At 40.5% G+C, this 12,764-nt stretch overlaps 1 protein-coding gene and 1 pseudogene across 1 annotated transcript; one reads left to right on the top strand and one right to left on the bottom strand.

The window, feature by feature from the left end:
- The first annotated feature begins 788 nt into the window (after positions 1-788).
- On the top strand, positions 789-8,166 carry LOC107567668 (ubiquitin carboxyl-terminal hydrolase 44-like). The gene is made up of 7 exons (XM_016253378.1): positions 789-877; positions 2,697-2,958; positions 3,121-4,389; positions 5,299-5,494; positions 6,664-6,772; positions 6,870-7,075; positions 7,265-8,166. Exons 2-7 carry the CDS (start codon positions 2,782-2,784, stop codon positions 7,393-7,395), a joined length of 2,088 nt encoding a protein of 695 aa, XP_016108864.1. The 5' UTR covers positions 789-877; positions 2,697-2,781; the 3' UTR covers positions 7,396-8,166.
- LOC107567660 (methionine aminopeptidase 2-like) overlaps positions 7,812-12,764 on the bottom strand; it is a 6,103-nt pseudogene continuing 1,150 nt past the window's right edge.

The raw sequence follows: 12,764 nt of genomic DNA, 5'->3' as shown, positions 1-12,764 counted from the left end.
AATTTCTTTTATTTTCTTAAAAGCTTTTAGCTTTCAGTTTTAATTACTTTTTCTTATATGTGTATGTTTGAATTGTTTTTAGCTTTATTTTTTTGGTTTCATTTAAATGTTTTAGTTTTGAAATGTTGTTGTATGCATTTGTAATTTTGATTTAATTCCTTTTATTTTCTTAAAAGCTTTTAGCTTTCAGTTTTAATTACTTTTCCTTATTTGTAAGTCGCTTTGGATAAAAGCGTCTGCTAAATGACTAAAAGTAAAAGTAAAGTAAGTAAAGTACTTCCATTACGCCTCCCGTGTGTACTCACGCAGTTCTAATTTACGAGGAAAGTGGAAAAATAATATGATAACGCCCACCAAGTCGAAGAATATGAACGAAGATTTCAATCGTATTTAATTTAATAATCATATATTACATTTTAATGTTTAAACGAATGAATAACTCACATGACTAGCAGTATTTACATTGCGGAATGCATTCATCAGCTACTCTTTTACATAATTATGCGGAATAGAAGGAAGTTCTTCTTACAAAAAAAAAAATCAAGTAGATAGATGATTTGTTTTTTACATATTACGTGGAATTTTTAGTTTTTACTGCACTTTCGTTTCCACGCGAGTGAGATTTGAGATGGTGAAAGTGTTGCGGTGACTCCGACTAAACATTAGACACCGCTGACACGGTTTGAACTGGTTCACAGCATTCACTTATGGTTTCTGAACTCTCTTTTTATTTTAAGAGATTGCGTTAAAGCGACTCGCGTGTCCCCTCGCTCGGGCGTGACGTCACGGAGGGACACTCCACGCGACAAGTGTAGCGCAGACAAGATGGCGCTCGCTGTTGTGCCACAGAAGTAACCAGCGCTTGGCGAAACACCAGGTGAGTGGAATATCACTGATTTCAAACAGCTCCCATCTTATCGCGTTCACGCTAGCGGCGGAAATCAATCTCGACCAGTGTATTTCAATCTCCCAGCGCCTCAGCCTCACTTCTGTGTGATTTTAGCATTAGCGCACTAGCATCCCGTGTGCTGGTTAACTTTCCTCTTCATAACAGGCTGATTAGAGACACTAAACTAGCTGAGCCGCTCTGGGCTCAGCTGCTAACCTGGTTAGCTCTTTGAAACTAGGTAACGTTAGGCGAAGGAGGTAGTTAGCACCTAGCATCATTCACCATTCGCGCGCCTAAACCCCTTCAAAGTCAAACTGATAGTTTTTAACTAGTTGAATGAGATCAATATGCTTGTCCATCCTCGGTTAATTACAATCCCAGACTTGAATTCGAGTAAAACCATTAGCGATAAAGACAACCCATGTCTGTGCATTAACAACTTGTACAAAGCCATTTACAATAGCGATGTTCTGTACGCGCATTTAACTTTCTAAACAAGGTTAATGATAACCAAGCTGTATTTCTAGGGTGACTGCTAGTTTGTTTCTGTTAAACACACGTGGGGCCCAGAGAAAGAGGGTTGTTATTTTGGTAGTGACACAGATAACCAGGCGTCTGTGGAGCCAAATAAAGGACATACATGTGCTTAAGCCGGGTTGTTTACATGCTAAGCTAATTACGTGCTGATGTTTACAGGCTTGAAATTGATGCCTTGGTTTAGATTTAAATTGCAGGTATTCTTTAAAGCACCATGATACTGTCGTGTTTTGTAGACACAGCACTATGGTACATGCCTGGCATGCCATGTAAATACTGTGGTACATATATTTGGAGTGACGAATAAATACCATGTTATTTGAATGTGATAATTCAGAGTTGCTATGTGTATATACAGACTATGATCATTTCGTTTGGTTACGTAACATGGTAGTGTCATGGTATTACTTTTGATACTACCTTTGTGTCTGTGTGTAATACTGTGCATGTATGTGTGTGTGTGTATATATATATTGGACATACCATTTAAACTCTTTGAATTGCTTTGAAGTACCTGAATACAGTAATCACTCAGTATCATGGTGTACTTCACCCTACCGTGGTATTACTGTGTTGGAGAAGTACAGAGGTTGTTATTTTTTATGTGATCATTCTTGTTGTGTCTGTGTGTGAGTGTGAGTTGGCGGGAATAGATTCTTCCTCCTATAGTATTGGCTCAACCGTGTTCTTGTGCAATAGTTTTATGATGGCTCTGTTAAACTGCTGTCTTATTTATATATCCTCATGTACACTGTGTGTATATCAGGGTTCAATTGATAGGGGATTGCTATTTCACAAAACATTGAAGACACTAAACAATGGCGCATACAGTACCGTTCAAAAGTTTGTGGTAAGGTTTTTGAATTAAGACAAGTCTCTTATGCTCACCAATGCTGCATTTATTTGATAAAAACAATAGTGTGAAATATTATCACAATTTAAAAGAACCGTTTTCTAAAAATGTCATTTATTCCTGTGATGCAAAGCTGAATTTTCAGCATCATTACTCCAGTCCTCAGTGTCACATGATCCTTCAGAAATTATTCTAATATGCCGATTTGCATGTGGAAACCACAGTACATTTTTAGTGTTCTTTGATTAATAGAAAGTTCAAACAAACAGCAGTTATTAGAAATTTTAAACGATGTAAGCGTCTTTACTGTCATACTTTTGAACATGACTAGATGACTAGAATTAATGTCACGAATGAAGCATGCGTCTGCAAAAAAGCACACATTCCCATCTGATCCATTTTTTTGTTTTTCTGCAGATTAACCATCATGCCTTGGGAGGAGCTGGTTTCACTGCTGGCTGTCGTCACCATGGTGATGTGAAGACGGCAGTGACTGACTGTGATGGACAGGTGTAAGCACGTGGATCGCTTAAGGCTCTCGCAGGACCACTCGATCCTGAACCCGCAGAAATGGCACTGTATGGACTGCAACACCACCGAGTCGGTGTGGGCATGTCTCAGCTGTTCGCATGTAGCGTGTGGACGCTATATAGAAGAACATGCGCTTCAGCACTTTAAGGTATGTTTAAATGATGATGAGGTAGTTGATCTTGAAATTACACACTTCACCTTTAGATATAAACGTGAATATCTATATAAAAAAAAAGATCTACCCTATTGTCAGATTTTATAAAACTATTTCTTCGATGTTGTATTCGTTCTGAAGTTTATTCTTTCGTAGGACCAGCACCACCCTTTGGCCCTGGAGGTGAATGAATTGTATGTATACTGCTACTTATGCGATGACTACGTGCTGAATGATAATGCGACGGGTGACTTGAAGCTGCTGCGTAGCACGCTAAGTGCCATTAAGAGCCAATGCTATGAAGTCACTACGCGCAGTGGCCGCACTTTGCGCTCGTCGTCCGCTGCAGGAGACCAATTGTCGCCTAGCACGCAGGAGCTGCAGTTGCGCGACGAGGACCGCATGTTCACGGCACTGTGGCATCGCCGCCGTGCCCTAATTGGCCGTGTATTCCGCTTGTGGTTTGCACAAACGGAAAGGGGGAGGAAGCAGTTGGAGGAGGAGCGGCAACAGGAGGAAGAGGAGGAGAGGAAGCGGGAGGCACGGGAAAGAAGGTGGCAACTCAAACGGCAGCTCAAGGAGGAGCTGGAAAGCGCACCTCCAAGGAAGAGCCATCGCATTCGTCGGCAGAGCCTAAAGGCAGCTTCTGCGGATGCCACGGCAAAGTCAGCCAAAAGCATCAAACCTGTGAGGCGTAGGTCTGCTCCTGCTCGCGTCTCCACCCCTACTCCACGAACTCCTAGAGAGAGAACGCCTCAACAGAGGCCCCGTTCACAACCCAAGGCCAAAAGGCCCCGGGCCCCACCTCCTAAAACAGGTGATTCGCCTATCAAACGGCGACCCACTGTAACTCCAGGAGTCACGGGTTTGCGCAACCTTGGCAATACTTGCTACATGAACTCAATATTGCAGGTTCTGAGTCACTTGCATGTATTCCGGGAGTGCTTTTTGAGGCTGGATCTGAACCAAGCACTGGAGCTGCTAGCCTCTGCGGTCAGCCGCAAGTTAGGACTCTCTACACCGCGTGTGACCCAGCCCAAAGGCTCCATCCAGGGGTCAGGGCTCAGCGGAGGGGCCTCCCGTTCACGCAACATGGAGCTCATACAACCCAAGGAGCCCAGCTCCAAACACATCTCGCTTTGTCACGAGTTACACACACTGTTCCAGGTGATGTGGTCAGGCAAGTGGGTTCTGGTATCCCCGTTTGCAATGCTGCACTCCGTGTGGCAGCTGATCCCGGCGTTCCGGGGTTATGCGCAGCAGGATGCGCAGGAATTTCTTTGCGAACTCTTAGATAAAGTACAGCATGAGCTGGAACGGACCCGAACGCTAACACCTGCCACTGTTCCGGCCAATCAGAGACGGCTTATCAAACAGGTGCTCAGCGTGGTCAACACAATCTTTCATGGCCAGCTCCTCAGTCAGGTAATGAGTTTGCATGCACACACAATGAAATTAGCTGATTAACATGTAAACATTAAGGAATCAACAAACTATGAAAAGTACACAGACTTGGCCAATGGATTACAAGGGTGCAGTCTTGTTGTACATACTTAACAAATATCCTTGCGCTGTTGTGGCGGTAACAAACGTCCATACTCAAGGGGGTGATTACATTCAAATGTCAGCGTTACCTTAAATCTGTTGTTCTGACTTGTCAATAGTTCACCTGAAAGGCCCTGTCCCAAACGGTTTTCCTGTGAATTCTACAAGACCGTAGGGCAGGGGTGTCCACTTCTGCTCCTGAAGGGCCAAAGGCCTGCAGAGATTAGCTCCAGCGTGCTCCAATACACCTGCCTGAAAGTTCGGGTTTGAGTGTTTTATTTGGAGTTGGAGCTAAATTCTTCAGGACAGGGGCCTCCAGAAGCAGGATTGGACACCCCTGCCATAGGGTGTCCCATTTGACATTTCTAGGTTCCAGAAGGGTGCTCAGAAGTGCCCCCCTTTGAAGCTGCTATAGGCCATTGATGTGCACTTTTGTGGAGCCCATGTTAGTGCAGGCTCGGCAAAAGTGCACATGAACAACGATTACCCAAAAGTCTACGTGAAATAATGAAGGACAGCAAGGGATAAGGGTGGCATTTGGGACAGGGCCAAAAAAATTGACTACAGATTGAACACAATGCACACACTGGACGTTGCATTCTCAGTGTTGCCACAAGGGGTGCTGTATTGGGTACTACAGTGCCTTTGTGCCAACACTGAGAAAGCCACATGTGCTTGCATTCTGACAAATTTCACTTGCTTCTGCATATGCAAGGTTGATTTAATTTGCATTCACATACTTCAGTAGAGTGTTTTTTTTCTAAAAATCCTTTTCTCTTTTTCTGTTAGGTGAGGTGTTTGGCATGCGATCATCGCTCAAACACAATAGAGCCCTTCTGGGATCTTTCTTTGGAATTCCCGGAACGTTACCACTGCAACAGTAAGGATGCTGCACAGGTTCCGTGTGGGTTGACAGAGATGCTGGCCAAGTTTACAGAAACCGAGGCTTTGGAGGGAGCGATATATGCTTGCGACCACTGCAACAGTGAGTTGGAAACACACTAACATGCAATATCACTGTTAGAAAACCTATGGGATAGTAAACAGCCTGGAATTTGTAGGGGATATCATGGCACTCAAAGGTGAAGTGTGTTATTTCTGCACGAGTTGTGATCAATAAATGTTTTTTTTTTTTTCCCCAAGCACAGTTACTACCCAGTGACTGTCTTTTGATTGGCCAGTCAAACAGATGACACCTAAACTCACATCATTGGCTGAGCCTAAATTTGTTGTCGAGCTCCTTAAACAAAGAGAGCAATATTTTGAAAGCGTCACAGTGTTTACACCCTTCAGGATATTAACACTTTAATGGTTGACTTATAGTTGTCTAAACATTAAACTGGGTTAAAAGATAGTCCTACAAATTCAGAAGAACACGCCTTACTTTTAAGTTTTACCTCAAAACTTTAAGGGTGCTTTCACACTTGGTTCGCTTACCTGGTTCGAACCCGAGTTCGATTGCTCCCCCCTCCCCCTGCCCCCGCTGGACTGCGTTCATATTATTTTATTTGGGTCCGAACCGCGGTTCGTTTGCGTCATCAAGCCAGCAGCTGTTTACCCCGTTGCTTAGTAACGATGGCGCAGGGGAAGGCGGCAAATGCATAACATTGCTCTCTGCACTTTTATATATTTACGTTTTTGAACCGTTCGTTTTGTTTACAAAGCTTCGGTACGTAACGGCACTTACGTCTGTCTTACGAATGTACTGCAAATGCTCTAGTCTAAAGAACGCTGAAGGTGAACAGAAATGAGATATAACGTTACAGCTCTGTTTGCAGTGCGTCAGTCACGCTCATCAGGAAAGTGAGAAACACACACAAAAACACATTTTTATCAAATAATACGTCATTAATAGCGGTTCACTTCCGCGATTTGGTATGATTGCATTCACATCAGCAGCGAACCGTACCGGAGTTCACTTGAACCGTACCCCAGACCACCCTTTTTAAGCGGACTCGGGTACGGTTCACGGGTGTGCACCCGAGTTCGGAAGACATCGTTCACATCATCCAAACGAACCGAACTCTGACGTCAGTCGAACCCGGGTGTGCACCAAAAGTGCTAGTGTGACACCCTAAAGCTCCTCCCGAGGAGTTAATCCCACACGTTAAAAATGCTTTGATGCACTAAAGTTCTCATTTGGCTCTCTTCAAGGCAAACAACGGGGATTCTGTTCAAAGCAGGTGGTCTTGACTGAAGCTCAAAAACAGCTGATGGTTCACAAACTGCCTCATGTTCTCAGGCTGCACCTCAAACGCTTCAGGTATCCACACGTTTACATGACCTTGAATTGCTGGATTTTCCCAGCTTTGAGCTTGCTGTTATCATCCGAATGTTAATGCGTACATGTGTATGTTTAGGTGGTCTGGGCGAAACCACAGGGAGAAGATTGGCGTTCACGTTCAGTTTGAGCAGGAGCTGAACATGGAACCCTACTGCTGCAAAGACTCCAGTAACTTACCCCACCCTCAACACTTCCTCTACCAACTCTCTGCTGTCGTCATGCATCATGGGAAGGGATTTGGCTCTGGCCACTACACTGCCTTTTGTTATAATACAGAAGGAGGTAAAACATTCTACTTCTCATCTGCCACTTCTGAATGGCCTAGTCTGTCAATCGGTTTTGAATGCAGTAGATACATTATTAGAAGAAGAAAAAAAAGGTAAACGCAGTACTTTTGCAGGATTTGTGTAAGTATACCAGAAGAGGGCATGACGTAGCTATCGTAAACCACATTATCCTCTGTCTTTTCAGGGTTTTGGGTGCACTGTAACGACTCCAAACTGAGTGTGTGCGCCGTGGAGGAAGTGTGTAAGGCCCAGGCCTACATTCTCTTCTACACGCAGAGAAACTCTCAGGACAAAAGCAAAGCCAGTGACCTCTGACCCCTTCTAAATACCCCGTCAACCACAGAGACTGTTTTTGTACATTCTGTTAACATAGTTTTGAGATGGTTAGCGTGTGTCTCCTTTTTCTAGTGTACAGCAAATGTGGAGTGTATGTTTTTGTCACGCACACTTATGCCTTACAGTTTTACAACTGACAGATTTCGGTAGGAGGCATTCTTGGCAGTGATTGTAGCATTCGTTTGTGCGCGTGTACGAAGAGAGTGAAGTTGGTCCAAGTCGGGAAGCATTAATGCCACTCTCGTCAGTGTCTGTATGTATCCCCGATTGTTTTCCACAAACCAAAGTTGAGTTGTGAATGTGTAACGAGCCTGAAATCTTTGTAGCGTCAGTATGAAAGGCGTAAGAAACAGATGTTTTTTTTCTCTCTTCATATCGCAAGTGTTTTAATATCTTCAACCAGATTTTTCAAGTGCCCTGTCAAGTCAGATCAGAATGTAGTTTTATACCTGGTATTTGGGTAGACGATTTGTTTTTTCCATTTTACAGGAAAATGTAAAAGATTTTTTCACCAGCAAAAGAATGTATGCTGTATATTCTCCCCTGTCTGTGTGTGGCGTTAAAGACTGTTCTCACTTTGTTGGATGTTTGTGCAACTCTCTCTCTCACACACACACACACACACTTGCTTGGATATCTTATGCTTCCACATCTTGTTCAAATCCATTTTCCTCCTCCGCTTTCAAGGAGGTATAGATGTAAAACTATGCAAACTGTTACCTCAATTCCTAAAGAAATTTACCTCAATAAAAGGAGAATATTTTTGCATTTTTCTAAACAACTTGTCAGCTGTTTTCTTTATGGTTTTAAAGATTCTTAACTTTGGTGAAATTCAGTTTATGAAATGTGTATGTCCCTTGATATAATTTTTTTTGAACAACTGAAAACAAGGGATTTATTTATAAAACATTGGCAGAATGACTTTCTCGTTGGTAAACCATTCTTACATAATTGTTGCATTCAATGTGTAAATCATTCATAAAACCTAAAACTGCTGCATTGCACTAAAGTGTAAATGTTAACAAAACCTAAAAACATTCTTGCGTAAATTGCAGCATATAATGAGTAAAACTGTTAACTGTATAGCTGCATTGTGCCAAATGTAAAAATAAGTACAATGCATAAATTATTAATAAACCATTCTTACGTAGTAGTCTCATTCAATGCACAAATGGTTCAGAAACCTAAAGCTAATTTAAATGCTTTGAACGAAATCCATAAAATGCGTAAAGGGTTCACAAAACCATTCCAATGTAATTACAGGAATGCGTAAAAAATGTCTAAAAACATTCTCGCGTAAAATGCAACGCAAAAATTATAAATAAATCTAAAACTACTGTGTAAATAGCTATATCATGCCAAATGCATAAATGTCAAATGTGCATTTATACAATGTATAAATAAATGAATTCTCACATAAATTGCAAACAACGAAGAAATAACATTTAAGTAATTCAAATCGTAAAACAGTTACTTTGAACAGAGTTTCCTCGTGACGCCAAAGCTACTATTTGAAAATGCTTTCAGTTTTAAAGTTTGCCCTCTCAATAAACATACTAAATGCTAATTTCAGTAATAATAATCATGTCATGGACCGCAAACAATTTGAAGTATTGTACAATTTATTTAGTCTTTTTTTTTTTATTCAGGTAGGTCAAAATACTAGATGAGACAGTCATTTGATATTATACAAATATCAAAACAACTGTACAAGCTGTGTGCATTACGGATTCATTTCCTGATGAATTAGTTTTTCTTGCGAAAGCCCTTCAGTGACGTGTAAAGCCAAGCAGCCATACTCTACATTCTCTCATTCACTACACAGAGTGCAAATGAGTATGAAGTCTATCTCGCTCACTTCGAAAACATTACTTCGGGCACTGGCTCGTACCCATGCATAGTAGTTTCATGCCTAACTTAATGCTAAACCGTCACAGCAGCATTTCCTTAACAGCAGTTTGGATTTTAAACTAGTTTATTCTTTTAAGAATGCCTATATATATATATATATATATAAAAATATATATAATATATATAAAAAAAATGAAAGTATTCAGACCCCCTTAAAATTTTCACTCTTTGTTATATTGCAGCCATTTGCTAAAATCATTGAAGTTAATTTTTACTGTATATGTGTGTGTTTTTGCATGGGACTGGAGTGTGAGTGTTTATGCATATGTACGTCTCCGTAGTCGTCTCCGCGGCTCACGACTTCCTTGCATGTAGGTCTGAGCAGGATGGTGTGTTCAAACTGAGCCGTGTACGAGCCCTTGGCGTCACAGAGAGGGGGGTAGGGGTCGATGATGCCCAGGTCACATAGGTTCTTCAGGGTCATCAGGTACTTGCTTTCACCCAAACGGTCGAGCCAGCGGCGACAGAATGCCAGGGTGCCGAAGTTCTCGTTCACCACGTTTAGCAAGTGCTTTGCCCTGGGCAGCCTGAAGTTCATTACAGAAAGATTGCAAAAATGTCTTTCAATTTATTAATCCAGTCTATCGACTAGACGAATCAACTATTCCTTTAAGAATGTTGTAGCAAGTTCATGTCTCTTAATATTTTTGATTAACAATTCAAAACAATGGTTTTCATTCATAAAACATGAGCAGAACATTTTTTTTTCTTGTAATTTGTTTATAAACCATTATTATATAATGGTCTCATTCTATGCAAATTTGTTCTTAAAACCTAAAACTATAGTAAAATTAAAGGGGTCATATGATGCGATTTCAAGTTTTCCTTTCTCTTTGGAGTGTTACAAGCTCTTGGTGCATAAAGAAGATCTGTAAAGTTGCAAAGACTAAAGTCTCAAATCCAAAGAGATATTCTTTATAAAATTTAAGAGTCAACCACGCCTACCTAAAACGGCTCGTTCTAACACGCCCCCACATATCTACCTCACTATGTGGAAATATTAGCATAATGCCGCCCAAATGTGCACGCAAAGAAAGGTGTGGTTTCAGGAACAGCAGTAGTGTTGATGCAGCCATGTCAGGGAGACGCTGTGTGTTTCAGTGCGAAAGCAAAAGCACTTTATTTGGCCTTCCGGAAGTAGATGCAATTAGGAATCATTGGTTAAGATTTATTTACAACAGAACAGCACAACCCAGATGTTCGAATTTGTGCAACGCATTTTATGGACGACAGTTTTTTGAACCTAGAAGAGTACGAGGCTGGCTGTGCACAAAGGCTATTTCTAAAAAAAAAGGGTCAATTTCGACTTTGCAATGACAATCTGGCGCTTCTGAATCAGCCACTGTATGTTTTGTTATTAGTTTAAGTATTAACATAAGTATAACAGTGCTATTGACTGTTCAAATGCGGAGTTTAGCGCAACGCAGTCGTGTGTGTGTGTGTGAGGGGAACAGGGTCACATCACAGGAGAGTGAACTGCCTGTCAGAAATCATAGCACGTCAGCTGTCTTAACCGCGGCTTGTGTACTGCTTCATCACTGTGTCTGTCACGCGACTCTGTTGCCCTTTCGGGCTTGAACTGATGGTAAAACTAACGACATTATTAACTGTCTTGATATATACTTTGAAAGCTGAAGCGATTATGTTAAGGGACGTTACATTTCCGACTCGTGCTTGTGGTGTTCGGCCAATCACAATGCACTGGGTCAGCTGGCCAATCAGAGCAGACTGCGCTTGTCGGAAGGAGGTACTTTGTAGAAAACAATGTGTTTGAGAGAGGCGGGGCATAGAGGACCTACAATAATGTACAGTATTTGAAAAATAATGTGTTTTTTGAACATTAAAGCATGTCAACATGTTCTGTTACACCAAATAATGATCTTTAAAATAGCATCATATGACCCCTTTAATGTGCAATGCATAAATAAATAAAAAATTATCGCATTTAATGCAAACATTTTTTACAAAACCTAAAAACATTCTTGCATATGACGCATGAATCATTTGTAACCCTAGCAGCACTGTTGTGTAAATAGCTACATTGTGCTAAATGTAAAATGCATACAATGCGTAAATTATTAATAAAAAACATTCTTATGAAATTGTCGCATTCAGTGCTTAAATGTTTTAGGTTTTGCAAACAATTCCTGCATATAATGAATAAATCAATGAATAATGAATAAACCTAAAGTTGTTGTGTAAATAGCTGCCTCATGCTAAATGCATAAAATGGCCAAATAATTAAACCATTCTTATGAAATTGTCGCATTCAATGTGTACAGGTTTCTAGGATATGTGAACAATTCTTGCATGTAAAGCATAAATCATTCGTAAACAAAACTGCACTGTGTTAAATGCATAAATGTAAAATGTGTATATGCATACAATGCGTACATTTTTAAGAAAATCATTCTTAAGAAATTCTCAGATTCGATCCATAAATGGTTCGCCAAACCTAAAGAAATTCTCGCATGCATCATTCATAAAGCTGAAGCTCTTCTGTAAATAGCTGCATTGTGCCAAATGCATAAATATAAAATGCGTAAATGCAAACAACGTGTAAATTTTTAATAAAACCATTCTTATGAAATTGCTGCAATAAATTAATATATTGTTCATAAAACCTAAAAAACACTCCATGCGTTCATTTAAACGTATGAACAGCTGATTATCAATGGCTCTTACCTGATTGGCACATGTCCAACATCAAAGTTCTTCATGTAATGTGAGCAGTCCAGGTCATCATGCACCACTCCTTTACCGGTGCTGCCGAGCGTCTCAATAGCATACACTTCCCCCTCCTGGATGTGAATGAAAATTAATAGAGAGGCAGTCAAAATATATTTATTCTATATACAAGATGATGAATGTAACAAATTCCCATTTCAGTCTTTCAACTATTTAAATTCCCAAGTTTCTCAGAAAGTATAATCACAACTTGCGCAATTAGCTTTTTAGCTTTGCGGTAAGATACGCTAGTATTCTACAGTAAATACTGGGGCTTTCCAAATAGAATAGATTTTCGAATATATGTTATGTTTAAGGAACTATAATCATGTCATATTTCAAGACACGGTTACACCCTTGTTCTGGTTAATATGTAGCCTAAAAGGTGCAGATGAGTGCATTGCATTATGGGTCAAGATGAGTGCATTGCATTATGGGATGCAGTTTTCCACGCAGTATTACTCCATACTGCAGAAATAGTAAGAGGAGTAATCTAGCATGCTATTCTAAACATAACTAAAATTAAATGTACACCTTCAAGATTATAAAAAGGTGTGAAATTCCATGCATACCGCACAAAGTATACATACTGCATAAATAGTTAGAGTAGTATAGGGCTGTCAAAATGACTGAAAGACTAAATTCAAATTTTCTACTTAAATATTATCAAAATTCGAATTATATCCGAATTTAAAAGGCATAATTTCAGT

Source organism: Sinocyclocheilus grahami, unplaced genomic scaffold (genome assembly GCF_001515645.1).
Source record: "Sinocyclocheilus grahami isolate Dianchi unplaced genomic scaffold, SAMN03320097.WGS_v1.1 scaffold1178.1, whole genome shotgun sequence".
Classification (NCBI taxonomy): domain Eukaryota; kingdom Metazoa; phylum Chordata; class Actinopteri; order Cypriniformes; family Cyprinidae; genus Sinocyclocheilus; species Sinocyclocheilus grahami.
Note: the sequence above shows the minus strand (reverse complement) of the source record. Positions and strands in the feature narration are given on the sequence as shown.

Coding starts and splice junctions, on each gene's coding strand:
- LOC107567668 (XM_016253378.1), top strand. CDS start 2,782: ATGGACAGGTGTAAGCACGTGGATCGCTTAAGGCTCTCGCAGGACCAC. Junction 2,959..3,120: donor ATGCGCTTCAGCACTTTAAG/GTATGTTTAAAT, acceptor ATTCTTTCGTAG/GACCAGCACCACCCTTTGGC. Junction 6,773..6,869: donor CTGCACCTCAAACGCTTCAG/GTATCCACACGT, acceptor GTGTATGTTTAG/GTGGTCTGGGCGAAACCACA.